The 25589-nt window shown below is 48.2% G+C and overlaps 1 protein-coding gene across 27 annotated transcripts in view; it reads right to left on the bottom strand.

Annotated features, from left to right (window-relative positions):
• LOC143981910 (uncharacterized) overlaps window positions 1-23279 on the bottom strand; it is a 161844-nt gene extending 138565 nt beyond the window's left edge. For 25 of the 27 annotated variants that reach the window (XM_077480124.1, XM_077480139.1, XM_077480127.1 and 22 more), the window contains exon 1: window positions 23142-23279. In XM_077480124.1, coding sequence (XP_077336250.1) covers window positions 23142-23145 — 4 coding nt within the window. In that variant the 5' untranslated portion in view covers window positions 23146-23279. The remainder of the gene's footprint in view (window positions 1-23141) is intronic. The other 2 variants (XM_077480150.1, XM_077480156.1) reach the window with 2 other exon arrangements.
• Window positions 23280-25589: the final 2310 nt, after the last annotated feature.

The following is a 25589-nucleotide window of genomic DNA, read 5'->3' as shown; positions in this document are numbered from 1 at the left end:
ATACTCTGAAGCAAGTACGAGAAGGAAGCTATTGGCTACTGGCTATTGAACTAGTCCCATCGTACATGCTGTACGTCATTGCGTTAGAAATCGCTGGACTTTCGGAGCGTCCGTGTGTGGCCAAGTCCGTCCGTTGTTTGCCAGACCAATTCCGCCGGACATTTCGATCGTGTGTACTTGGCATAAGTGTAACAATTTCATTGACAAATTGTTACAATGTTCTAGTTAAGTTCACTGATAAAGAATGTTCTTGGCAGACTGCCCGTTTTTTTTTATTCCTTTCTTTGGACAGCTGTGGCTTCAGAAGAGCTAAGAGAATTCTTTGCATAGCAAGAACCATGAAACACTTTTTTCAAGATCGCAAAGGGGAAGAAAAATTGTGATAACGATTCTTGACGATTAATCATGCAGCACAACTTTTCATGTGACTCTGAGTTCCAAAGCTGAACGAAAAGTCAGCCAAGTGTGAAAGTAACCTAATGAGATGAATTGATAACACCTTTGAATGAGGCCCCATTTGCATGTGTGCGACCTTAAAATTGCACAGCTTTGCCATGACTTGCCATGAAGCAATGTCTGTGTAATCTTGTAGTGCATGGACCTCAAATTGCATCAGAATCAAACCAAGGTAGTGCAGGGACAAATTTCTCACACTTTCAGGATGCACTAGTGACAATAGGGCCAAATTCAAAGGGGTTATCCTTGAATCTCATTTACTCTGCCGCCACCTGAAAGTCACACTATTTTTCTGCCACTTTGCCTGTGTAATATTGCGCCTCATGTACCACAAGTCACACCAAAGTAGTACAGGAACTACTTTGAAGTTGGTGCAACTTAAAGTAGCACAGATATGAATGGTTATCATTGAGAATCATGAGGTACAACTTGTCATGCTACTCGGAGTTCGAAATTTGCTGGAAAATTCGCCCAACTGTGAAACAAGTCATATATTTTAATTAAAGGAGCTCTCAATTATATTTGCATAGTCCTTACTGATTTACATCAGCAGAACAAATGCAAATGATGTGTGCACAAGGGACGGAAGCAAATGTATGGTGATGCCAAACAAATCAATGAACCCCACCCACACATTGAGTAAGTACATATCCTACACTTACCCGGAAAATGAGCAGCACCTCCTCTTTGCTAAAGAGAGACCTTGCCATGTCCACCTAGATGGAGATCCTGACCAGCCCAGGAACTTCCGGGCGCATACAATGACTCATCTCTGGGTCAGAAGGTGAAACCACTCTCTTTTGATCGCAGCTGCGAATATTTGATCGCAAACAAGGTTAGTATTTTTTTCTTTTTCATTTATTTGCAGATATGCAAATCTGTATTTCTACATATGATATGTGAAGGTAAACTTAAGGGAGTCTGATAAGAAATGGTGTCCCTGGGATAGCAGCAAGTGAATTACAAAGACAAAGGCCCAGTTTGAGCCCTGGTTCACACTGACAGCGGGAGGAAATCGTTCAGCTGAACTCACAATTTCATTCCCGCATGTCAGTCCCCACTGCGGGGGGGGGGGGGGGGGGGGGAATATCAGAGACATCTGTGCAGGTTTCTGCACTGATATCAATACGAATCGCACCCCAAAGTCACACAAATTAGAACAGTGCAGTTTGACATGTCAAATCGCACCAATGTGAAACAGAGCTGACACAAACACTGCCTATCCACCAGCTGATTTCATTACCTACAATTCTCCACAGCCGTTATATAAAGATTCCACCTTTCTCACTTGCAGGCAGGGGTGGACTGACCATTGGGCCACTCGGGCACTGCCCGAGGGCCCCATGCCACTAGGGGGCCCCATCAGGGTTGCCAGCCTCAGTAAAACCAGGGACAGTTTGTAAAAATGTGTTTTTTTTTTTACATCTGTCTCTGAAATGTCCCTTACCACATCATTTTGGTCTAAAAATCCTGAGATTATAGCTGCCCCACCTCTCCAGTACCTTCTCAGCCAATAGAAACATGTCTGTGTATACTGTGTGATTGTATAACATGTGTGTGTTTGTGTCTACTGTGTGGCCCCATAATCTCTGATTGCCTGGGGGCCCCATAATCTCCTATTGCCTGGGGGCCCCATGAGTTGTCAGTCCGCCCCTGCTTGCAGGTGTGCTGAAGCCTAGGTTTACATTGGAGTGATTTGTCATACAATTTGAGACATCAAATTGCATGACAAGTCACAGCATATTAGCAACAATGGCACTGTTACAATCAATGCAACACCAATTTTGTGGCGCCGCACCGATTTGCTAAAGTAGTTCCTAAGCTACTTTTGCTGATTTCAGGTGTGACTTCAATAGAAATCTGTATGAAGTCACTCAGATGTCTATCAAGTAGCACATGAAAGCACGCTGACCTTGCTACTTTGAAATCGGGCTATTTCAAAGTAGCATCAATGTGAATAAAATATCTTAATAATGCTGCACTTAGATGGCGCTGCTCTCCTTCTGTCTACGCTAGAAAACCAGCAGCTGACCAACTCCAGATCAGTGTTCTCAGCCAATGGCGGAGAGCGCTGATTGGAGTGTTCTGGCGGGGGGTCGCCCCCTGTCAGAAGACAACAGCTCTGCATAGTTAGTACAGCTGCTCTGATCAGAGCTGAATTTATTTTTTTTGTTCAATACGATAGTTTGAACGAAAATCAACCTATATTGTGTACTAGGCTTTAAGCCTAGCCCCAAACTATAAACTTTGGCTTACCCTTGAAATTGTCTTGGAAACTTTGCTCATTATAATGAGCAACAATAAATATTTTAAACATTTGATGAAATCTCTCTACTCCTAAAACGCTCAAAACTTTATCTCTAAGATAAAATGAAAAGATAGGCGTCTGCTGCCCCCCTCAGATATTGTAGATACATTTGGTCAGTATTTTAAAACACTTTATAATCTCTGATCTAATGAAATGAAAAAGCTGTATCTGTTTAAACAATTGCCTTATTTTTTGAGGTATGTAATATGCTATAAGAAATGTTAAAGGCTCATTTCTTGATTAGTTATTATCTAAGGCAGGGGTCAGATTCAATGTATGTGAATGAGGGTCGCGTTCACCTGCTAATAAATGAAGAGATAATAATCCTTTACATTACACAGCCCCCGTACCTCTGGACCCCTTTACATTACACAGCCCCCCTGCACATCACACAGCCCCCCCCCCATACCCAGCCTCCTCTGCATAATACACAGACCTACCCCACATCTCATGCTTTAAAAATGTGCACGCTCGTGGAATAGCGACAAACTACGGTACTTAAAAATCTCCATAGGTGGCGCTTTAAAAACTTCTACAGATTCTCAGTTTAGAGTTACAGAGGACATCTTGTGCTAGGATTATTGCTCTCACTCGATAGCAGTAATACCTCACATGTGTGGTTTGAATACCTTTTAAATTTGCGGTCGCGATTTGCGGATGTGTTCGCTTCTGCGTGTGAGCAAGGAGGGATTTATTTTCTTATTTATTTTTATTTTTAGCACTGTCCCTTTAAAAAAAAAAAAAATTCTCATCACTTTTATTGCTGTCAGAAGGAATGTAAACATCCCTTGTGACAGTAATAGGCAGTGACAGGTACTCTTTATGGCGGGATCTGGGGTCTACTGCCCACTCCTGCTAATTGAGAGAACAGAGAGTGGCTTCTTGGTCGCATCGGTTGTTCCCAAGAAAGCCGACTGTTGGAAGGGGTTAAAATATCCATGGGCCAGGTGCACGTGAAGTTATGCACTTACAGGCTGGACACTTAGCGGCGGCGGGCCAGGTGCAGCCTGCGGGCCGCAGGTTGGCAACCCCTGATCTGGGCTGGGACTGGGGGGGGTGTCCACAGTAGGGATGTTCGCATGGAACAAGTGCAGAGCCCGCCAGGAAGTCGGCACAGCACTGGGCTAATCATAGGCAGTGAGACATTGCCCAATCTCTGCAGCCGCGCATCGGGGCAATGTCTCACTGCCACTGTGATTAGCGCAGCGCTGCGCTGACTTCCTAGCGGGCTCTGCACGTGTTCCATGCGAACACGCCTAAGCTCATCCCAAAGAAAACAGGCTCCTTTTTATTAAAAATACATAATACAACAGACACATTTTGGGATAATATACATTTTAAATGATAAATTAGCCTTTTCTGGCAGAATTTCACTTTTCATAATAAATAGAAGCCTTTTCTAATGTATTTTCTACCCATCATGTGACAATCCAGGAAACTTCATATCCCCTTACTGCATCATGTGTGTTACCGTGTTTTACCTTTCTTGACCATACCTCCCTCATTAACTTCACCACCTCTTTTTTATTTCCACCCATTTTCCTACTTCTTCCTTTAAGGTGGCCATACATTGTACCCAACTCACTGTATAATGTCCTTTAACCATTTCACGGAAAATCACGTACCTGTACGTCATTTTGCTAAAGTGGTTGTGCCTGCTACCAGAGGCATTACCCCGGTACCGCATTTTTTTTAGAGCAGGTGGTCGGCTTTCAAGTGATAAAAACTGATGCGGCTAATGAGCCGCTCGGCCGCTATCACGAGGAAGCCGCTCCCGCCGCCTTACACCATTCTGACCAGATCTCCTGTTCCACTGAGAGACCCGAGTCCTGAACAAAGCCGTATTCGGCTTCGATTGGGTCTCAGATGTAGTATCCTGGAAACGACGTCACTTCCCGTTAACGGAGCTGCAACCGGTGCCAATTTAAAAAAAAATCTCTAGTATTCAGAAAAGCAAAATTTGGTGTTTTGTATACTTTGTAGTACAAAGGAGGGATTTGGGGTCTTTTAGACCCCAGATCCCTCCATAAAGAGTACCTGTCACTGCCTATTACTGTCACAAGGGATGTTTACATTCCTTGTAACAGCAATAAAAGTGATAGTTTTTTTTTTTTTTTTTTTTAAAGGGACCTTGTTAAAAAAAAAGTGTCCGCGTGATCACGCAATAATAAAAAAGGCATATGCAAGTCGCGACTGCAAATGTAAACAGTGTTTAAATTACACATGTAAGGTATTGCTGCGATCATTGGAGTGAGAGCAATAATTCTAGCAAAAGACCTCCTCTGTAACTCTAAATTAGTAACCGTTAAAAAAAAAAAAAAAAAAATTTACGTCACCTATGGAGATTTTTAAGTTCCATAGTTTATCACCATTCCACGAGTGCGTGCAATTTTAAAGCTTAACATGTTAGGTATCCATTTACTCGGCGTAACATAATTTTTCCCAATATGCAAAAAAATTGGGCTAAGGGGGGCGTGGCCGGATCTCGATCTGAATGGCTGCTTAGTTACAGAGCTCTCTCACAGCCCACAGCTCTAACACGACCCAGAGGCCCCTAAACTCCACAATCATGGGTGGATCCAGGAAGACCCAATCCACAAAGCCCCGGGGCATCTCACAACCCCCGCCGGGCTCGACTACAAGCCTTTGGGATTACTTTTCCCTGCTCGACATGCCGCAGGGCGGGCTATCAGCACAGGCCGCAGGCTTCCCTCAGAGCTCCATCTCGGCATCCTCACACCATCGGGATCCCCCGAATCCCCGCAATTACACCCCAAATGAAGGGGAGGCACGACGGGGGGACCCAGGAGTGTTGAGTCCACTATACGGGCCTACTAGCCGGCCTGAAACCTCCCACACAGTGCTCCCGGCAGCCATCTTGGGACTTCCAATGAAGCCAAAGCAATACACCCAGTTCTCTGAGGCCTTCTGGCAGTTGCTGCGGACGGCCTCGGACCCAGGCCTTGCTGGGTTGGCCATCAGCTCCCCAGCCACCTCAGAGGAGGTGGAGGACTTTCCAGCCCTGCCGATACAGCCTCACCCACCCTCAGTTTCCACCTATAGGCCCCCAGGAACTTTTACCTCCACACCTGCCTCCCTCTTGAACCCATCATTGCCTGAGCCAAGAGGTCGCTCGTGGTCTAGGGACCCCGGCTTACAAAGCCCCCAAGTGACCCCGGGCCTCTCTTACGCCCAGGCTGCCATTACTCCACCCCTCGCCCAGCCAGCAGGCTCACTGGGAGGAGTTCCCCAATCAGTGCGGAGCCCGGACTGGAGCGAACCCTGGGATGAATTACCCGCTTGTCACCCGGTCCCGATTCCCCCCGGGGGGGGCAACTGACAGCCTCACCACTTACCCCAAAACAATCACCAAGCACAGGAGCCGGGGCAATTCCCACCTATGCCACTGCAACGGCATACCTATTTGCAAGCTATGCTGACCAAAGATGACTTCAGACAACTTATTGAGGATGTGAAGTCCACCTGCAGATCAGAAATTCAGACCCTCCAGTCAGGCCTTAAACATTTAGCAGATAGAGTGGAAATGGCGGAGGAAGAAATCCAGGAAACCAAACTCGCAGTCCATAGGACCCAACTACAGGGAACGAAACATCATTCCCTCCTTAGAGACATGCAACGCCATGTTGAAGACCTGGATAACAGAGGGCGCAGAAACAATATCCATGTGCAGGGAATTCCAGAAACTGAAGGTCCAGAGGAAGTCCAAACTACACTGTAAGCCCTGTTCAACAACCTGCTTGGCTCCCCACTAAAACGATCAAAGTGGACAGAGCACACCGGGCACTGCGGCCTAAGGGTACCACGTTCAGCCCCCGGGATATCATTTGTAGGGTGAACTCCTATGCCCTGAAGGAGGATATCATGAGGCAAGCCCGTCTCGCCAGAAAAGTGACCCCTGGCAACAGCCAAATCCAGCTTTACCCAGACTTATCATGGATTACCCTACAAAAACGCAGGCTACTACAACCACTACTGAGTATGTTACAAGATAATAACATCCCATACCGCTGGGGGTTTCCTTTTAGCCTCATGGCTAAGCACCAGGGCAAAACAGCTGTCCTGAGATATCCAGAAGATTTGGAGGCCTTCTGCGACACTCTGGTTTGAAGAGTGCAGCAACTCCTGGACTGGGACCTAATAGCCACCCCGCCACCTATGGTGTGGCAGAAGGTTCCCCCACCCAAGCGCTCCCAAGGACCGGAGCAGTCTCCGAGGGGGCGTCGATCTCAACAATGAAGGTCATGACCAAGCTCCCCTATCTTTTATTACCTTTGTTAAAGGAGAAACCCTGGCAATTGGTCTTACGCTGAACTGCCTCTGATGCCTTGCCTGCAGTTTAGATCTATATCCTGGGCGAGTTTCGGTTGAGACTTTAGAGAGAGAGACTTCCCATTCTACCCCCACCACCCCCTTATTTAGTTTAATAGTCTAAAATTGCAAGTGACTCTAACAGTCCTGCATGCTTAATCTTGGGTTCCCCTGGGTTCCTCCGGACTGCCCTGTTAGGGCAGTGCCGGGGAGATTCACTGGAAGCCGTCCTGACCTGGGCCCGTTGGCCCATATAGGTCTTGAACTGTCTATGCTATTGTTCATGCATGGTTATGCAATGTTAACTGTTTTTTTCCCTTCTAGCTTCTTCAATTCTCCTCCTTCCCTGTGTCGTTGACTGGCTCGACCGAAACGCTCAACATGCCTGGAACTCCTCCCGTGCAGTGCCCACTCTGGCCCTGGCTGTCTGGAATCCCTCCAGCTACTGCAGATAAGTATATACACCCCCCACCCTAGCTCCCATGGCTAAAGTTTTCTCTTTAAACGTCCACGGTTTGAAATCTAACCGTAAAAGGCATCTGGCATTGAGGGAGTTTAGGCAACCAGGCGCAGATATCGTACTGGTTCAGGTAACCCACCTAGACAAAGGGGGCTCCTTTGCGTTTGCCTCCAGATACTACTCCCAAAACGACATCTCTTCAGGCCCTCACAAGCGAGTGGGAGTGGCGGTACTGATCAAGCAGGGATCCCCCTCCACTCACTCATCACACTACAGTGACCCTCAGGGCCACTTTCTTATCCTTCGGGGCCTCTGGCAAAACCAGGCGATCACAATCTGTGTAGTATATGCTCCAAACGTCAAGCAAACTGGATTCTTGCGTAATGTACTTACCCGACTTTTCAGATCAGAGCACGGGGTGTTGGTGGTGGGGGGATTTTAATTTAATTCATTCAAAAATCTCGGAAGCCAGGGGGTGCTTACCAGAAGGTATGCCCCTCTTCGATGCCTGGTGAGCCCTACACCCTGGTGGGTCAAGTTGAGAAGGCCTTAATTAAATTGAAGCAGATATTTTATGATAAGGGTAACAAGGCTCATTCCCTAAAAGAATACAACAATACCTTGAGGATAGTGGGATTACCCGCCTCCAGTCAGCAGATCTGGAATCCTTAAATGCACCGATCACACTTGAAGAGTTAGAGCAGACCATCAAGTCTCTCCCTACTCATAAAGCCCCAGGCCCGGATGGATTCCCTTATGAGTACTACAAAGAATTTCTTCCCCAGTTGCTCCCCCACATGTGCAAACTATTTAATGCCTTTCTACAAGACATCCCGATCCCAGGGGACATGCAACGGTGCTTCTTCACAGTGATCCCCAAATCAGAAAAAGACCCCTCCTTGTGTGCCAACTATAAACTCATCGCTCTCTTAAATTTGTACTTAAAAATATTTACCAAGTTACTCTCTCTTCAGTTGAATGTGGTCCTACCATCCCTTATTCACAAGGATCAGGTGGGATTCGTGCCCCTTAAGCAGACGGGGATAACACTAGGAAAATTATTGACTGGTGGAGGTGGTGAACAGGGAGGGCAAGCAATCTTTGATGCTCAGCCTGGACGCGGAAAAGGCGTTTGATTGCCTGGGGTGGCCCTTAGTGATGGCCGAACGGTACGCCCGGCGGTCGTTTCACAGCGAATTTTGGCCGTTCGCCATCCGCCCGATCGGCGGACTATTGCCGCCGTTCACCCGGTGGACTTCCGTGTTTACTGTGTAAAAGAACTTTGACCTATGATGACACATCCATCATGGGGTACAGGCCAGCCAATTGAGACATTACAGCAAATGGACACTTGGATATCCCCCCAAACTTATAAATAGACCCGATCCGGTTGCCATTTTACATTCTTTCTTCTGTCACTATAGGGAGAGGTTGCTGTGTGGAGCAGGGAGAGATTGCAGTGACCCAAATCGCTAGCTATTTGTTACACAAAAGTTCTTTTCAGGACTGGTATAGGTGTTGGGTGTAGTTCAGGATATAGGTTTGAGGCAGTGCTGTGCTAGTGATTGCAGCAGCCTGAGTGTCTTTTGTCAGTTTAGAGAAAGGGACAGGACGCTGTGTGCTGCAGGGACAGTCAGTTTAATCATTAGCTGTTACTATTAGGTCCACAAAAGTGCTATTCAAGTTATTGTTCCAGCAGCCTCTGTTTTGTCAGTTTATATAGGGACAGGCAGGAAGCTGTGTGTGAGGCAGTGAGGGTCAGTTTAATCAGTAGCTGTTACTATTAGGTCCACAAAGGTTCTTTTCAGGACTGGTATGGTAATAGGCTTGTACACGTATAATATTCTTTCTTCCAAATATAGAAAGAATATTATACTTGACTGCTGCCCTTCTGCTGCAGTCTGCTAATCATTCACAACCTACTTGTTCCACAAAGGTCCTTATAAGGACTGGTAACTTGGTCTAGGGTGCTACAGTACATAGGGTTGAGTGAGGTACAGTCTGCTATTCCATAAGGACTGGTATAGGTCCACAATACATAGGGTTGAGGTGCACTACTGCTGACCGCTGTCCTATACTGCAGCAGTCCTTTATCAGTATAGGGACTGAGAGTTTTGTCACTGGGTCATTTAAAAAATGACAGGCAGAGGAAGAGGCAGGCCCTTCCACAGGGGTGGTAGGGGTAGGGCAGGAGCAACAGGCTTGAGCCAAATTGGGATGCTGCAGAAGGTGCATTCAATTCATTTAAAGGACGCACCAGACTTGGTTGAGTGGCTCACTCAGCCTTACTCTTCTGCACCCTCCTCATCCTCTCGATCTGCACACTCTTCTTCACTCTCTGCTATGTGCACCCCCAAAGACACTACCACCAACAACACCGCCACCACCACATACCTTCCGCTTGAGTCACAGGAATTATTTTCCGATCCATATTAAGACATTTCTTTTTTTTTTTTTTTTTATAATTAATGTTTATTAAAGAAGAGAAGCGTGTACAGAGCATAACGATCAATATAGAAACCAATAGCAAGATCAACAACATTATAACGGTAGTTACATGGGCACAGAAATATACACCCACCTCTTCTATTATAAAAGAGGAAATATAGTAGACAGAATTAGAAGGGAAGTAAAGGAAAGGGAAAATAAGCAGAAAGAGAGAGAGAAAGAGAAAGAAGGGAGGGGGGGGGGGGGGATGTGGGGGGGGGGGGGCAGACCACCGTCAGGCAACCTATTGCAAAATAACAGTAGACATAGTTAGAACAAGCGTCATGTTCACCTCACTCTGGTTGAGACATTATGGCTGCATAACTCGAGGAATATTTAAAGGCAACCCAACAGGCCCAGATCTTTGTTGACAACTCAGATTTACCCCGGAGGGAAAGGGTCATATCCTCCATGTAATATGTGGTATCCACGTTGAGCAACCAGCGCCGGAGGGTGGGGATCGTCTTCAGCTTCCAAAACTGAGGAATGAGGGTTTTAGCAGCGTTTAAGAGATGTGGTGTAATCGACCTCTTGTAAGAGCCTGTCGGCCTCCCCGTGCAATGGAACAGGACATACCACGGGTCATTAGGTACCTCCCACCCCTGGATTTCTTTAATTGTGTATAAGATCGCCAGCCAGAATGGGCGAATCCTCGGGCAGTACCACCAAATATGGGCATGAGTGGCTACCTCCCCGCACTCCCGCCAACAGAGTGGGGAGGACTGGGGAGAGAACCTATGTAAAACAACCGGTGTGTAGTGCCATCTGGTCAAAAGTTTATACGCCATTTCTGATGTCTTAGAGGATCCAGAGGAGGCATGAGCCAGTGTTAGGATTTGTGACTGCTGGGACGGAGACAGCGCCATTTGTAGTTCCCTTTCCCAGTACCGTAGGAAGGAGGGGGTACCCGTAGAAGTGAGGGACAGCAAGGCCTGATAGAAGTACGAAACCGGCCGCTCAATCGGGTCAGGTTCAGCAAATGCGGTTTCCACAGGTGTAAGCTCCGCCAGGGTGCGCAGGGGCTTTGGGAGCATGCGAACAAAGTTCAACAGTTGATGATGTTTCCAGCGGTCCATGTAGGAAATGGAGGAGTCACCCATGATGGAGGAAAGAGGTAGCACCCCGGATGGGCCGGTGAACTGATGTAGATAGGTGTTAGTGCCCAGCCGCCACGGGTGAATCTGAGGGTCCATGTTACCCGGTGGGAAAAAGTTGTGACCCACCAAGGGCATCAGGGGGGAGTTATACAGCCAGCCATACCTCTTACAGATAGAGTCCCATACCATCAAGGAGGAGTGTGTGAGTGGGGACGTGGTAGGCAAAAGGGTCCGGAACTTCCTCGGTATCCACATCAGCGTGGAAGGTTCAGCTCCACAAAGGTCTGTTTCCACATTTACCCAGAGTTCCGTGCCCTTGCAATACTTCAAGTCAGAGAGCCTGGTCAGCACAACGGCCCTATAGTAGAGCTTAAAGTCTGGCACAGCTAGACCCCCGCTACACTTAGGGCGGATGAGGAGTGTTCTATTCAGCCTGGGCCTTCTCCTATTCCATATGTACCGGTATACTATAGATGTCAAAATTGTAAAAAACCCCACCGGTATCCCAAACGGGACCATCTGCAACATGAAGAGCACCCTGGGCAGCAAGTTCATCTTAACCAGACCAATTCTGCCCAGCCAAGAATGTCGTAGCTGGGACCACTTTTGGATATCGGACCTAAGAGTGTTGAGCAAAGGCAGAAAGTTAGCGCGGAAAAGGGACGATTAGTGAGGGCGTTAGGTGAATGCCCAAATATTTCATGGAACTCAGCTGCCAGTTAAAGGGATAGTTCTTTTTCAGGTGGGATACCTGTTTGGCGGGTACAGAGATGTTTAACATTTCCGATTTGGACATATTGATTTTAAAGTTTGACACCGCGCCGTAGGCCGAAAACTCGGACATAAGATTTGGAAGGGTGATCAGAGGCTGTTGCACGTAGAACAAAATATCGTCCACGTAAGCCGCGTATTTGTGTTCCGTCGTACCTATGGTGACGCCACGTATATTCGGGTTTTGTCTAATAAGGGATAAAAATGGCTCTAGGGATATTGCGAATAAAATCGGTGAGAGCGGGCACCCCTGGCGAGTGCCGTTATATAGGGTGAAGGGGTCACTAAGGGTTCCGTTAATCCGTATCTGAGCTGTGGGGCAGTGGTACAACGCCGCTATTTGGGAGCGCAAAGTGGGACCTATGCCCAGGTGCGCCAGCGTAGCCATAAGGAAGTCCCAGTCCACCCTGTCAAACGCCTTCTCAGCATCCGTGGAGAGTAACAGGGTGGGCTGGGCAGTCCGCCGCACATAAGCCATTAAGGAGAGTGTGCGGAGAGAATTATCCCGTGCCTCCCTCCCGGGGATGAATCCCGTCTGATCCCGTGAAATCCACTGTGGCACCAGGGGGAGCAGCCTATTCGCTATGGCTTTAGCATAAATCTTCGCATCTATATTCAAGAGCGAAATAGGACGGTAGCTCGCGCAGTCACTAGGGTCCTTGCCCTCCTTGGGTAATACCGTGATGTGTGCATGAGTGGTCTCCGGGCGAAGGTCCCCGCCGTCCGAGGTCACGTTAGCATATCTGGTCAAGTACGGCAACAGTATGTCAGCGTACGCTCTATAATATGATACCGTGAGGCCGTCTGGACCCGGTGCCTTACCGCGCGCCATAGCTTTCATGGCGCCCAGAAGCTCCGCAGTCGTCAACTCCCCCTCCAAGGAAGCCAAAACCTCCCCGGAGAGTTTCGGGAGGGCGGCACGGGCCAGATAGTCCCCAATAAGGCGTCCCCGAGTCTCTCTATCATGGTCCCCCTGGTGCACCCGATACAGGCGCTGGTAAAAGTCCCTGAATGTCTTGGCTATACGGGGTGTCTCGAACACCAAGTCTCCCGAGGGGGTCTTAACTTTGGCAATAAACGCCGCATTCTTCCGCTGTCGCACTGAATTAGCCAGCAGTCTACTGGGCCTATCGCCCCACTCATAAAAACGGTGAGCTACCAACCGCGCGCGACGTTTGTGATCTAAATGAAGGAGAGACTTCAAGGTCTCCCGTTTTTCCGTTAAGGCGTGGAAAAGGGCCGGAGTCTGGTTCAACTTATGTCGGCGTTCTAAGTCAGTAATGTCACGCAACAAGTTGGACTGTTGAGTTAAGCGCTCCCTCTTTTTCCTAGAACCCAATTCTATGAACTTTCCCCTAATATACACCTTGTGGGCCTCCCAGAGCACTCCCGGTGAGACTTCAGGACTGACATTAGTCTTAAAATAAAACTCCAAACTGTCACCCATCACCTTTTTATCCGCCTCTTCGGCTATGAGGTCCTCGTTCAACTTCCAGTTAGTGGCCTTCAGGGGTATGGACGCCACGCTAATGGTTAAGGAAATCGGAGCATGGTCCGAAATGGGGGATGAGTCAATGCTTGACTTCACTATGAGCGGAAGGTGTTGGTGATCAATGAAGCATAAATCTATTCTAGAGTAGGTTTGGTGCACCGGGGAAAAGTAGGTGAAGTCCCTTTCCCGCGGGTGAGCAATTCTCCAGACATCCATCAATTGTAGGTCATGGAGTCGAGAACGTATATACCTTATTCCCCTGCCGGAAAGCGAGGAACCACCCCTAGAGGTGTCCAGAGTAGGTTCCAAGGGAACATTAAAATCGCCCGCTAGAAGAATGCATCCACGTGCAAAGTTCCGCAGGGAGCTAAGTGTGGAAGCCAAGAAACGCACCTGGTTTTTGTTAGGGGAGTATAAGGTGGCCAAAGTACACTGCATGCTGCCCAGGGTGCCCCGCAGAAACAGAAAACGTCCCGCAGGATCACATAACATTTCCTCAAACGTGAACGCGGTTCCCCTACGAATCCCGATGGCCACACCTTTGGCTTTAGAGATGTCGGAGAGGCTGTAGTACCACGTAGGGTACTGTGGTGAGTGCAACCTAACTCGAGTCGTCTGTGTGAGGTGGGTCTCCTGGAGGAAGACCACGTCCCCCCGCAAACGGTCCAGTTCCCTATATAAATTGTGTCTCTTCCCTGGGGCGTAAAGGCCCCGTACATTAAAAGATACAATGTTCACAGTAGCCATGGGGTCTCAGGAACCGCGATCACCACAACATTATCAATACAATACCAAGGCGGTCTGCCGCCAAAGAGGGGGGAGGGGAACAGAGGGGGTGTAGGCAGTAGACAGAAAAGGTGAAAGAGAAAAGGAAAGGAGAAAGAAAGGCAACAAGAAAATGCAAGGCCCCACCTTAGTGGGAAAAACAAAATGAACCAAAAAAGGTGCTGTCGAAGAACAGCCATTAGTGCACGCATTACCATGCCGTGCAGGAGCGGGCTGCGTAGCCGCCACAGGGCCCCCACGCCCGCCACCCCAACAGGGGAACGGACGCCGAGGCCCCGCGTCGGGCAGCCCCCGCTCAAAAAGGGGGAGGCGGGACGCAGGCAGCCGGGCGCAAACCACACCATAAAGGTCCAAGTCAGCGCCCCGCGGTCCGGTGCCGACACCTAGGCAGAAAAATCTAGAAATAACATCATCCAAAACCTAAAGCGCCTGTACAGAACAATATTGGTATGAAGCTAAGGCGGTAAGATACCCAATGGGGGGGGGGGGGAGAGGGGAACCGTGAGTCAGCTACGCTCCACAGGCACAGCGAGGAAGATGAAGAAATGTCACGCCAATAAAAAGAAAAAGGGCAAAAGAGCAGCGATGTTCATATCCAGACTGAGGGCCCCTTAGGGGTACCGGGTTACTGGCCACACGGCCAAGGGTGACTCAGCCCTGGCCTGCAAAAACACGTTGTCGCCAGAGGCGGTCAGCTTCCTCGCACAAACTTAGTAAAAGGAGCCCCCCCAGTCACGTTCAGGCGGTATGTCCCACAAATGCAAGTAGACGTCCTGAACAGGTAACCAAGTTGAACAAGTTGAACAAGTTGACGGGTAGGATGCCCTTTCAAGGGCGGTAGTCAGGTGCAGAAGTACGGCGGGCACGGCTCACCCTCTGCCATCCCTGATCGGTCCCAGCGGGCAGGGGCGGGATGCCTTCTTGCCATCCAGGTAGTTCCGGGATAGGAACGGACATATCCGTGCAGAATTTGGACAGCTCCTCCGGAAATCGAAGTATTGCGGTTTTGCCATCTCTAGATGCGATCAAGGCCGCAGGGAAGCCCCACCTATATTTAATGGACGCCGCCCGGAGCAGTTCCGTGAGGGGCCTTAGGGCCCTGCGTCGATCCAAGGTTTCCTTAGCGAGATCCGGGAAAAAGGATAGCATCGCCCCATGGAAATCAAACGGATTAGCTCCCCTAGCTTTCTGCATAATCAGTTCCTTTTCAGGATAATGGTGGACCCAGCAAATGATGTCCCGTGGGACATCTGTAGCAAGATTGCGTGGGCGGAGTGCCCTGTGCACCCGGTCAATCTTCAAAGGGGCGTCAGGTGCTCGTCCCAGAAGACTATTAAAAATGCCCCGAACGGATGGTAACAGATCGTCGTCTCCAGTCGCTTCGGGAAGTCCCCTAATCCGAACGTTATTACGTCTGTTACGATTCTCTTGATCTTCGATCTTGTAAACGGTCGTACGATGCGAAATGGCAAGTTGACGTGTAGTCGCCTGGAGGGATCGAATAGCGTTCGCGTGGCGATCGAGACGTTGCTCCGACTCTTCAACACGAACCAATACTTGCGAGAGATCCGAACGAACTGCGGAGACCTCCTTCCTGATGACCCGCTCGAGGTTCAGAAGCATGGCGGCGAGATCGGAGGTGGTAGGGAGATCGCTCACTCTCGGCGCCGCTCCGGCGGAAGGATGTGACTCACCCTCAGCCCCCGAGCCCGCCGAGGACTCGGGCGAGCGCGACCTCCGGTCCGGCCCATCGCGGGATGCGGAATCCACTCTACTCCGCAGCTTGCGGCCTAGGTCGTCCTGCTCTTCCACCTCGTCCGGTTCCACGGAAAGGAATCGCTTAATCGACCCCGTCGAGGCTCCTTTCTTGGGCAGAGACTTGCCCGTCCGCCGACCCATCATTCAGGTAGCAAAAATATGAATTTTTGGATGATTTTATGAATACTTCTCGGTGTCGGCCTCGGAGCTCACAGAGCACACGTCTGCTCTAGCACATCACCAGGCCACGCCCCCTATTAAGACATTTCTGATGCGCAACCACTCTTGGTATTGGATCAGGAAGAGGAGGTAGCAACAACCGCTACTCAGCAGTCTGACGACAGTACCCAGATCACCCCAAGGAGGAGGTTGGTCCCCGGTGTTGCTGCCTACTCCGAGATCTCTACTTATAGCAGTGGGGAAGGTGACATCAATGATGACGTGTCTAGTGATGTCACGTGGGTGCCCACAAGAGAGGAAGAGGAGGGGAGTTCAGAGGGAGATATGGACCAGCAGGTAGGGAGGAGAAGCAGGAATAACTTACATTGCGCAGGAGGGACAAAGCAGACTGCAAATGTATCAGGAGCGAGTCATCGACCATGTACGGTCACATCTCGCGCTCCCAGGACACCGGCACATGGCTCCGCAGTGTGGGCTTTTTTTTTAACGTGTCCGCTGCTGACAATAGCGTTGCCATCTGCAATCTTTGCAGTCATCGCATTAGTCGCGGTAAGCCCAACACTCACCTAGGGACGACCGCCTTAAGAAGGCACATGAGCAGCCATCACCGAGCCCAGTGGGAGCAACGGAACACACAAAGCCACACTCCAGGCTCTCACCGTCCAGCCTCGACCACTCCACCTTCTATCACGCCAAGCTCACGTTTTTCTGCAAAAAGGCAGGCTTCCGTGGGCCTAATGTTCGAGCGTAAAAAAATGATGACGCCGGATAACCCTCTTGCCCAACGGTTGACGGCTGGCTTGTCAGAACTCATAGCCCGCCAACTACTGCCATATAAACTGGTGGACTCTGAGGCCTTTTGCAAATTTGTGGCCACTGGAACACCACAATGGAAGGTCCCAGGAAGGAAGTATTTCTCAGAGAAGGGCATCCCAGAGCTATATGGCTATGTTCAGCGGCAAGTGAATGTATCTCTGGCACACAGTGTCGGTGCCAAGATACATCTTACCACAGACACATGGTCTAGCAAACACGGGCAGGGAAGGTATATCACTTTTACTGCCCACTGGGTGAACTTTCTGACGGCTGTCAAGCATGTAACCCGTGGCACCCGTGTAGATTTGGTTTTACCGCCACGGATTGCATGCAGGCCTGGCCCTTCTTCTCCTCCTCCTCCATCCTCCTCGGCTGACTCCTCCTTTTCCGCTGCTATGTCTCTTCCGCTGCGCCGCCCAAGCTCCCCAGAACCTATTCGACATGCCAGGTGAGACGTTGCCATGCCGTGCTGCGTCTGTTGTGCCTGGAAGCCAAGAGCCACACTGGCCCGGCACTCCTTTCAGCTTTGCGTTCACAGGCAGATCAGTGGCTAACACCGCTCAATTTGACAGTTGGTAAAGTGGTGTGTGACAACAGTGCCAATCTGCTTAGCGCATTGAAACAGGGCACAATCATGCACGTGCCATGCATGGCACACGTCTTAAACTTGGTCGTGCAGCGATTCATTGTCAAATACCCTGGGGTCCAGGACATCTTGCGGCAGGCAAAGAAAATCTCGGCCCATTTCAGAAGATTTTACACGGCCATGGCTCGCCTTGCTGACATTCAGCGGCGACACAATCTGCCGGTCAGACGTCTTATTTGCGATTGCCCGAAGCGATGGAACTCAACCTTCTATATGCTTGATAGGCTGCTCCAGCAGAAACGTGCAGTTAACGTCTACCTGTATGAACTCTTCGGCAGAACAGGTTCTGGGGAGCTGTTTTTTATTTCACCGCGCCAGTGGCTGCTCATGCGCGACGCATGCAGACTTCGGCGGCCATTTGAGGAGATGACCAAACTGGTCAGTCGCAGCCATGGCGCCATCAGTGACATGGTACCTTATGCCTTCTTTATGGAGCGTGCATTGCGTCGTGTCATTGATCAAGCTGTGGAGGAGCAGGAGCGGGAAGATGAGGAAGTCACAATGCTGGATGAATTCCCAGGGGGGGATACTCTGAGACAAGTGAACAACAGGAGTCTGAAGAGGAGTCAGAGGAGGTGGTGCCAGGGCGGATGAGGAAGAGCAAGAAGAGCATGCTTTAAACCTTTCTGGGATCCCTGTTGTGCGTGGATGGGGAGTGGAGAATGAAGAGGACGACATTATACTGGATGATGAGCAGGAGCCAGGCCACCACACCGCTTTCAGTTTAGTGCAAATGGGGGCCTTCATGCTCCAGTGTTTTAATAGGGACCCCCGTATAAAAAGCATAAGGGTCAAGGACCAGTACTGGGTGGCAACGTACTTAGACCGCCGGTACAAACACAAAATGGCGGAAATGTTACCGCCGTCACAGAGGGCTGGCAGAATGGAGCACTTCCAGGCCTTGCTTCGAGAAATGCTGCATTCTGCTTTTGCGTGCGCTGGCAGAGGAGCAATTCCCACTCCCAGAGAAGGAGTTGCGGGTACCAATCCAACAGCGCCTGCAAGAAGAGGCCGGTTTGAAGATGTGTTGGTGACTTCGGATATGAGGTCATTCTTTCAGCCGACCCATCGACAGGTGTCATCCGGATCCAGCATCAGGGAACGCCTATATCGTCAGGTGTCCGACTACATCGGGTTAACGGCCGATGTGGACGCTCTGAGGAGTGATGAACCCCTGGACTACTGGGTGGGCAGGCTTGACCTCTGGCCAGAGCTTGCCCAATTTGCAATCGAACTGTTGGCTTGCCCCTCATCCAGTGTCCTGTCCGAAAGGACGTTCAGCGCAGCAGGGGGGATCGTGACCGATAAGCGTACTCGCCTAGCTCACGACAGTGTTAACTACCTCACATTTCTAAAAATGAATGAGGCATGGATCTCGGAGGAATTCAACACATGTGACCAGTAGACCATGTATATGTCTATGAACAATTTTTTTTAATTGAGCACACATTCTTCATTTGGCTCACTTCCTTGTCCAAAAAAAGCACACCGTACTATATGCCCGTACCCTCCTCTTTGAAGAGGTTGAGCAGGGTCATATTTCTACTGGGGCTGCTTATTATGAGGAGCTCCCACCATCCCTGTGCTGACTTCCTCCTGGGGCTGCTTATTATGAGGGGCTCCCACCATCTCTGTGCTGTGCTGACTTCCTCCTGGGGCTGTACCTCTGCTGTGCATATTATGAGGGGCTCCCACCATCCCTGTGCTATGCTCATTATGAGGGGCTCCCACCATCCCTGTGCTATGCTCATTATGAGGGGCTCCCACCATCCCTGTGCTATGCTCATTATGAGGGGCTCCCACCATCCCTGTGCTATGCTCATTATAAGGGGCTCCCACCATCCCTGTGCTGACTTCCTCCTGGGGCTGCTTATTATGAGGGGCTCCCACCATCCCTGTGCTATGCTGACATCCTCCTGGGGCTGCTTATTATGAGGGGCTCCCACCATCCCTGTGCTGACTTCCTCCTGGGGCTGTACCTCTGCTGTGCATATTATGAGGGGCTCCCACCATCCCTGTGCTATGCTCATTATGAGGGGCTCCCACCATCCCTGTGCTATGCTGACTTCCTCCTGGGGCTGCTTACGGTGCAGGTGTCAGTGCTGTATATCACGGTGCTGGTGTCAGTGCTGTATATCACGGTGCTGGTGTGAGTGCTTTATGTCACGCTGCTGATGTCAGTGCTCTCTATCATGGTGCTGGTGATGTCAGTGCTCTCTATCACGGTGCTGTTGTCAGATCACTCTATCATGGCGCAGGTGTCATTGCTGTATGTCACGCTGCTGATGTCAGTGCTCTCTATCAGGGTGCTAGTGTCAGATGACTCTATCACGGTGCAGGTGTCATTGCTGTATGTCACGCTGCTGGTGATCATCTCCTGCACCCTCTTCTTTGCCTACCCTGACCTTCCCTCTCCTCCATTGCCTTCATGCGCTCCACAGTCCTGAATTGTCACAACAATTTCCCATATAAAAAAAGAATGCTTGTGTTGTCGATCCCAGATTCACCTCATACATGTGTTATATCATTGGCCATGTGGTGGGACTATGTTTGCACAGCTATTAATTATTTTGTGGCTGCAAATTTGACCTGTAGGTTTGCAAAGTTTGCCTCCCATTGAAGTCAATGGGGCCCGTCGCGAACGTTACGGTTCGCGAACTATTGGCCGCGTTCGCGGTCCGCGTTCGCGAAACGTCCCGTCGGAAGTTTGTCCATCACTAGTGGCCCTTCCTGATCGCCACACTGCGTCACATTGGATTTAGGCCAAATCCAACACCTCTACTGAAACCCCTCCTCCCAGGTTAAAACTCCCTTCGCTCTTTCAGTCCACCTGCTGGTGAGGAACGGCACCAGGCAGGGGTGTCCACTATCTCCCCTGAGCTTCACACTTTGTGTTGAGCCCCTAGCGGCGACCATCCGGAAGAATCCGAAGAATCCCTATTCGCAGATGACATAATTCTCTCGTTATCCCAACCCAGAATCTCCCTACCAAACTTGCATCTGGAACTAGACCGATTCGGAGTCCTGTCGGGATATAAAATAAATGCGTCCAAATCGGAGGCCCTTCCACTTAACTCCTCCAAAGGGGAGATAGAACATTTGAAAACTAACTTCCCCTACAGTTGGAAAGTCAGTGCCCTAAAATACCTAGGGATTAACATCACCCCCAAATTCTCCACCCTCTACCAGGAAAATTACCCTCCACTCTACCATAAAATCAGGGCCCTCCTCCAGCAGTGGAAAAAGCACCACATTTCCCTACTAGGGTGGATTGCTGCAGTAAAGATGACGATCCTCCCAAAACGTCTATACCTTTTTCAAACCCTACCTATCCCAGTCCCGTACAGCCAATTACGAAATTTACAAACTGACTTACTGTAGTATATTTGGAACTACTAAAGACATAGGATTCCCCATTCGGTTCTCCAGGCGGCGCGGATGGACGGTGGCCTAGCCTTCCCCAATCTTATCAAGTATTATCAAGCAGCGCAACTAAAGGCGATAACCTCCTGGTTTATGTTCCGTTTTTATAATAAATGGACTGAAATAGAAAAACTATGGTTAGCCCCAATCCACCCAAACAATTTGCTGTGGAACGCAGATTCAGAGGTAGACCCCTCAAGTTTACTGGGCCCAATGATGCTACTCAGGAGGTTGTGGCGTACACTGAAGCTACAGCACAAATTGTCCTCGGACAGCTCACTCCTGACCTCCTTTGCTTGCAATCCCAAAATGCCAGATAGCCTAACTCATCAAATGTCCTCCCCTGGGCCATGAGACATCTCTTCCACTATGGAAGCCTGGTGGACCCACGTACCTGTAAATTGCTATCGTTCTACCAAGACAGGTGTTCTACGGGTATCTGCAAATCCGCCATTATGCCTTGACATTTGCCCCAAATTTACAATTCTCTCCCCTAACTTCTTTTGAGACCCTTATCCTGGAGGGTAATGCCCAGAGAAGTCTGATCTCTGACATATATAAAATACTGTCCTGTTGAAACGATGGGCAAACAAGACTATATGCTTAAATGGAAGAAGGCACTGGAGGAGGAGATATCCCTAGATCAATGGAGGGCCATATGGACCCAGGCATCCAAGAGTTTGATTTGTACATTATATAAGGAAAATATCCAGTACATGACACCAGATGTACTGCATGCTATATACCCGGCCAGTTCAGATCGCTGCTGGTGTTGCATGCGAGCTAGGGGCACACATCTATTGGGCATGCCCGCAGATAGTTCCCTTTTGGAACATAGTACAGCCATTGCTGGCTAGCCTGCTGGAAAGGGTGGTTCCGGTCGCCCCTAAATTTTTTCTACTGGGCCTCATGCCACTGAGAATTCCAGCCCCACACAAAAAACTGGTTAGACATGCCCTTACGGCAGCATGCTGCCTGGTAGCGCTTAACTGGAAACGTCACCCCCCCGAAGAGGCGTTATATGCTAGGATTAAAGATGTCAAACTGATGGAGAAAATGACGGCCAGGGTCCGGGACCGACTGGACGCACATAACTTGGTCTGGGAGCTATGGCACCGCCTGGAGGAACAGCATAATCCAGAGCCTGACTCGACTTGACCACACCCTAACCCCTCCCTCCTTTACCTCCCCCCCTCTCCTTTTTTTTTCCCTTTTTTTCTCTTCTTCTCTTCTCCCTTCCCTTCTATTTCCCCTCTCTCTTTTCTCTCATTTTCTTCCTCTTTTATTAGGAGTCTTCTTAAGACTCATGTTTCTAACTTACTAAGCGAGTTACAAGAGAGACAGCAACTGAGTAAGAAGTAACACAGCCGTGTAAGTCAAGAAAGAATGCCAAAGTTAAAATATAATGACTATGCAATGCACTTAAGCTGTATCTGACAATATTTTTAATAGAACTGTTATTGGAAAAAAAATTGAGCTAACTTTGTTTTCTTAATTTTGAATTTAAAAAAAGTGTATTTTTTCTTTGGGTTTAAAAGACCGCTGCACAACTACAGTGTAACATAAAAAAATTGCATGATATATGTTTGGGGTTCTAAGTAATTTTCTAAAAAAAAAAAAAAAAAAAAAAAAAATACTGATTTTAACTTAGCAAGTGTCAGAAATAGGCTTGTTTTTGAAGTGGTTAAGATGAATTGAAATTGAGAATTTGATCCATCTATTGACAGGCTAGATGTACTGAAGTTGATCTATTGACCAACTTCAGTACAACCAGCCTGTTGGCTTTTTTTCATTTCTATGCCAGCAGCTATAGCTACCAGCTGTGATCATTCTGGTGCCTGAGAAAGGTTGTACTATTATTGAAAGCACTGGACCTGACCACACTGGTGTGAAATAGAGCCATTAGAATACATGACAAACACTGTGCATGCCTTTTTAGATGCATTTTTAAAATGCTCCAGAAAGCATCTGGTGTGAACCAGCCCTGAATGAGTTCAGCAGCATAATACAGTAGTCTTTATATAAAAAGAATCCACAATTATTATATGAAAACAGTACTAGCACCCAAACATCTGTGTTATAACCCGATAGGTGATAAACCCTCCTGGACGGCAGTAAATTCTAATACTCACTCATCTTGTCACCTTCTGTTCTTGTCCCCAAGGCAGCTGCAGACTAGAATGATTTATCAGAACAGAGGAACAATTATAAATAAGAAAATTATACTGAACAGGGAGTAGGGAGGAGCTGTTCACCAAAACACGAACGTGTGCAAATGCCAAGAATCACAGAGCATTAAAGTGGTATTAAACCAAAAACAAAAATGTGTTCAGTTGCAGCCAATTCTTAGATGTGATGGCTGCATTTGTTATATTTTTTAGACATTTTTTCTTTATTTTGACCTGATGATCCAGCCAATATGCCTGTTGTTTTTCAACTTACTTTATCAGAAGTAGCAGTTAGAGGATTGAAAAAAAAAAGAAAAACATTTTAAACCAACAGGGATGTTCACAAGAATCGGCTTTTATTTATTTATGTAAAACCTTTATCTCAAAAGGGAAAAAAATGTTTGCTGTAACTGCTTATAAAGTGTCAGTTGGAGTTCTGCTTGAATTTGTTACTCCAGTCCATTTAAGCCCGGGTTCACACTGAGCTGCGGGAATGAAGCCGTCGAGTTCAGTTGAACTTGCACGATTTCACTCCTGCATGCCAGTCCCGATTTTGGCCGCAATTTCTGCATAGATGTCAATGTAAATTGCAACCCGAAATCGCAATAAGTAGTACAGAAACGACTTTTTGAAATTGGTGCGGCGCTGCAAATGAGGTGCGCGTCGATTAGGACAATGCCATTGATGGTAATTTCCACCGATTGACATGTCAAATCACATGTCAAAATACTCCAGTGTGAACCAGGGCTTAATCTGCAAGAACACTATGCTCCCCCCAGACTGACAATGCTGCTGTCCAAAGGTGGTTGCTTTACTACTCCATTCCTCCCTTTTCTCTCCACCCTCCCCTTTCTCTCCCCCTTCCCCTTCTTTCCTCTTTTCCCATCTAGATGCTAGGATGATATGCACATTTAGTTCTTTTTGGTGCTTCTGTAAACATTGGAGCAGCTATTGATTTCTTTGGGCTGTTCTAACTTCTCAATTTCACAGGTTGCAGGTTTGACCTCCCTTAGGCTTCCAGAACATAAGGGCTGGGAGAGTTAAATGGGTAGCTTTAATATCTACAGTATTGTGATGCAGCCAATCACCGAGGAGGTGTGCCCAATAAGTGGCTGGGGAGAACATAAATGTGCTATTTTGGAGGACCCGTGCCAGTGGCAATTTTTCTTATTGGTTCTTAGTTCTGGCCATCCCCATCAGTTCCTAGCATAAAGACACTACTCTCCTGTTACAAGTTCTACAAGCAATAAGTCTTAAAAAAGACAACCCCTAGACTATTGGAGCCACTTTTTAAAATACAACACTTACTGGCCAGACCAGTAAATGTTTGCTTTTGCGCTTAATACAGCTTTCAGGCCCTTTTCAGATGCAGTGTTAGATGTAATAGAAGATTTTGGGATAAAGGTTTTACATAAATAAAAGCTGATCATTGTAAACACTCCTGCCAGTGTACAGTGGTTTGTCTCATCCCTGTAACTGTAATATCTGCATGAGACAATCAGATGAAAATAGAAGAAAGCCAAAAGAAAACCAATGCAGCCATTATATCTGAGAATTGGATCTCCCTGCTGACCCCGCAAAGCAGGCGGATGACAGGTCCGCTCTCCTCTTTGGGGCGGTTGGATGGGAAAAGACTAAATGTCCGTTTCCATCCGATTGTCATCCGATCCACTGGATGGATGGCGAACATATTGCCATACATCTGTTTTTATCAGAATTTATCAGAACGGTTGCCTGCCTGACATTCACTGCCCCATAGAGAACAATAGCTGGTCCGATCGGGTCTACCTGAAAAACAGACAGGCGAACCCAATCGGAATGAAAGGGGCCTAAGACGCACACATTGGATCTGTTCAAATTTCAATGTCTGTTTTAATTTCAACACTGATGTTGAGACCCTCTACCTGCCTGCAGGGAAACTATTTACGGTTATTAAGACCCATTAAAACTTTAACATGACTAAAGCAGGCCATAGACACATCGAAATTCGGCTGATTCAGCAGAGACCTTTTAGTATATGGCCCTCCCCACTCAACACAAGTTGATTGATTGATATCTGTTAAAAGAGAGAGCTGTCATAATACAATATCCTGGTATAGGGAAATTCATCCATCCACCTGGTTTGTGTGGATGGAGGAATCTGGTAATAAATAAATATATATACACACACACACACACGGCTAGCTTTTGTCCCCGGTGATAAATCCCACACTGAGCCAGTCAATAAAGAGAAACGAAACTACAACAGCTTGTAATATCTATGAAACAGAAACTGGCAGCTATCCAGTTCTTGAGGACAACACTGCTTTTGCAACAACATCCTCTTCAGATTGTATTTTCTGCTTTTTTTTCTACTAAGGATTTTGAAAGCTAAATACAAGAGGCTTGTGTAGTCTTAAGCCGCGTACACAC

The sequence above is a fragment of the Lithobates pipiens genome, unplaced genomic scaffold (genome assembly GCF_037356315.1).
Source record: "Lithobates pipiens isolate NorthernLeopardFrog02 unplaced genomic scaffold, aLitPip1_a1.2 Scaffold_16, whole genome shotgun sequence".
NCBI lineage: Eukaryota > Metazoa > Chordata > Amphibia > Anura > Ranidae > Lithobates > Lithobates pipiens.
The sequence above is the reverse complement of the archived record's forward strand: the minus strand, read 5'-3'. Positions and strand labels throughout refer to the sequence as shown.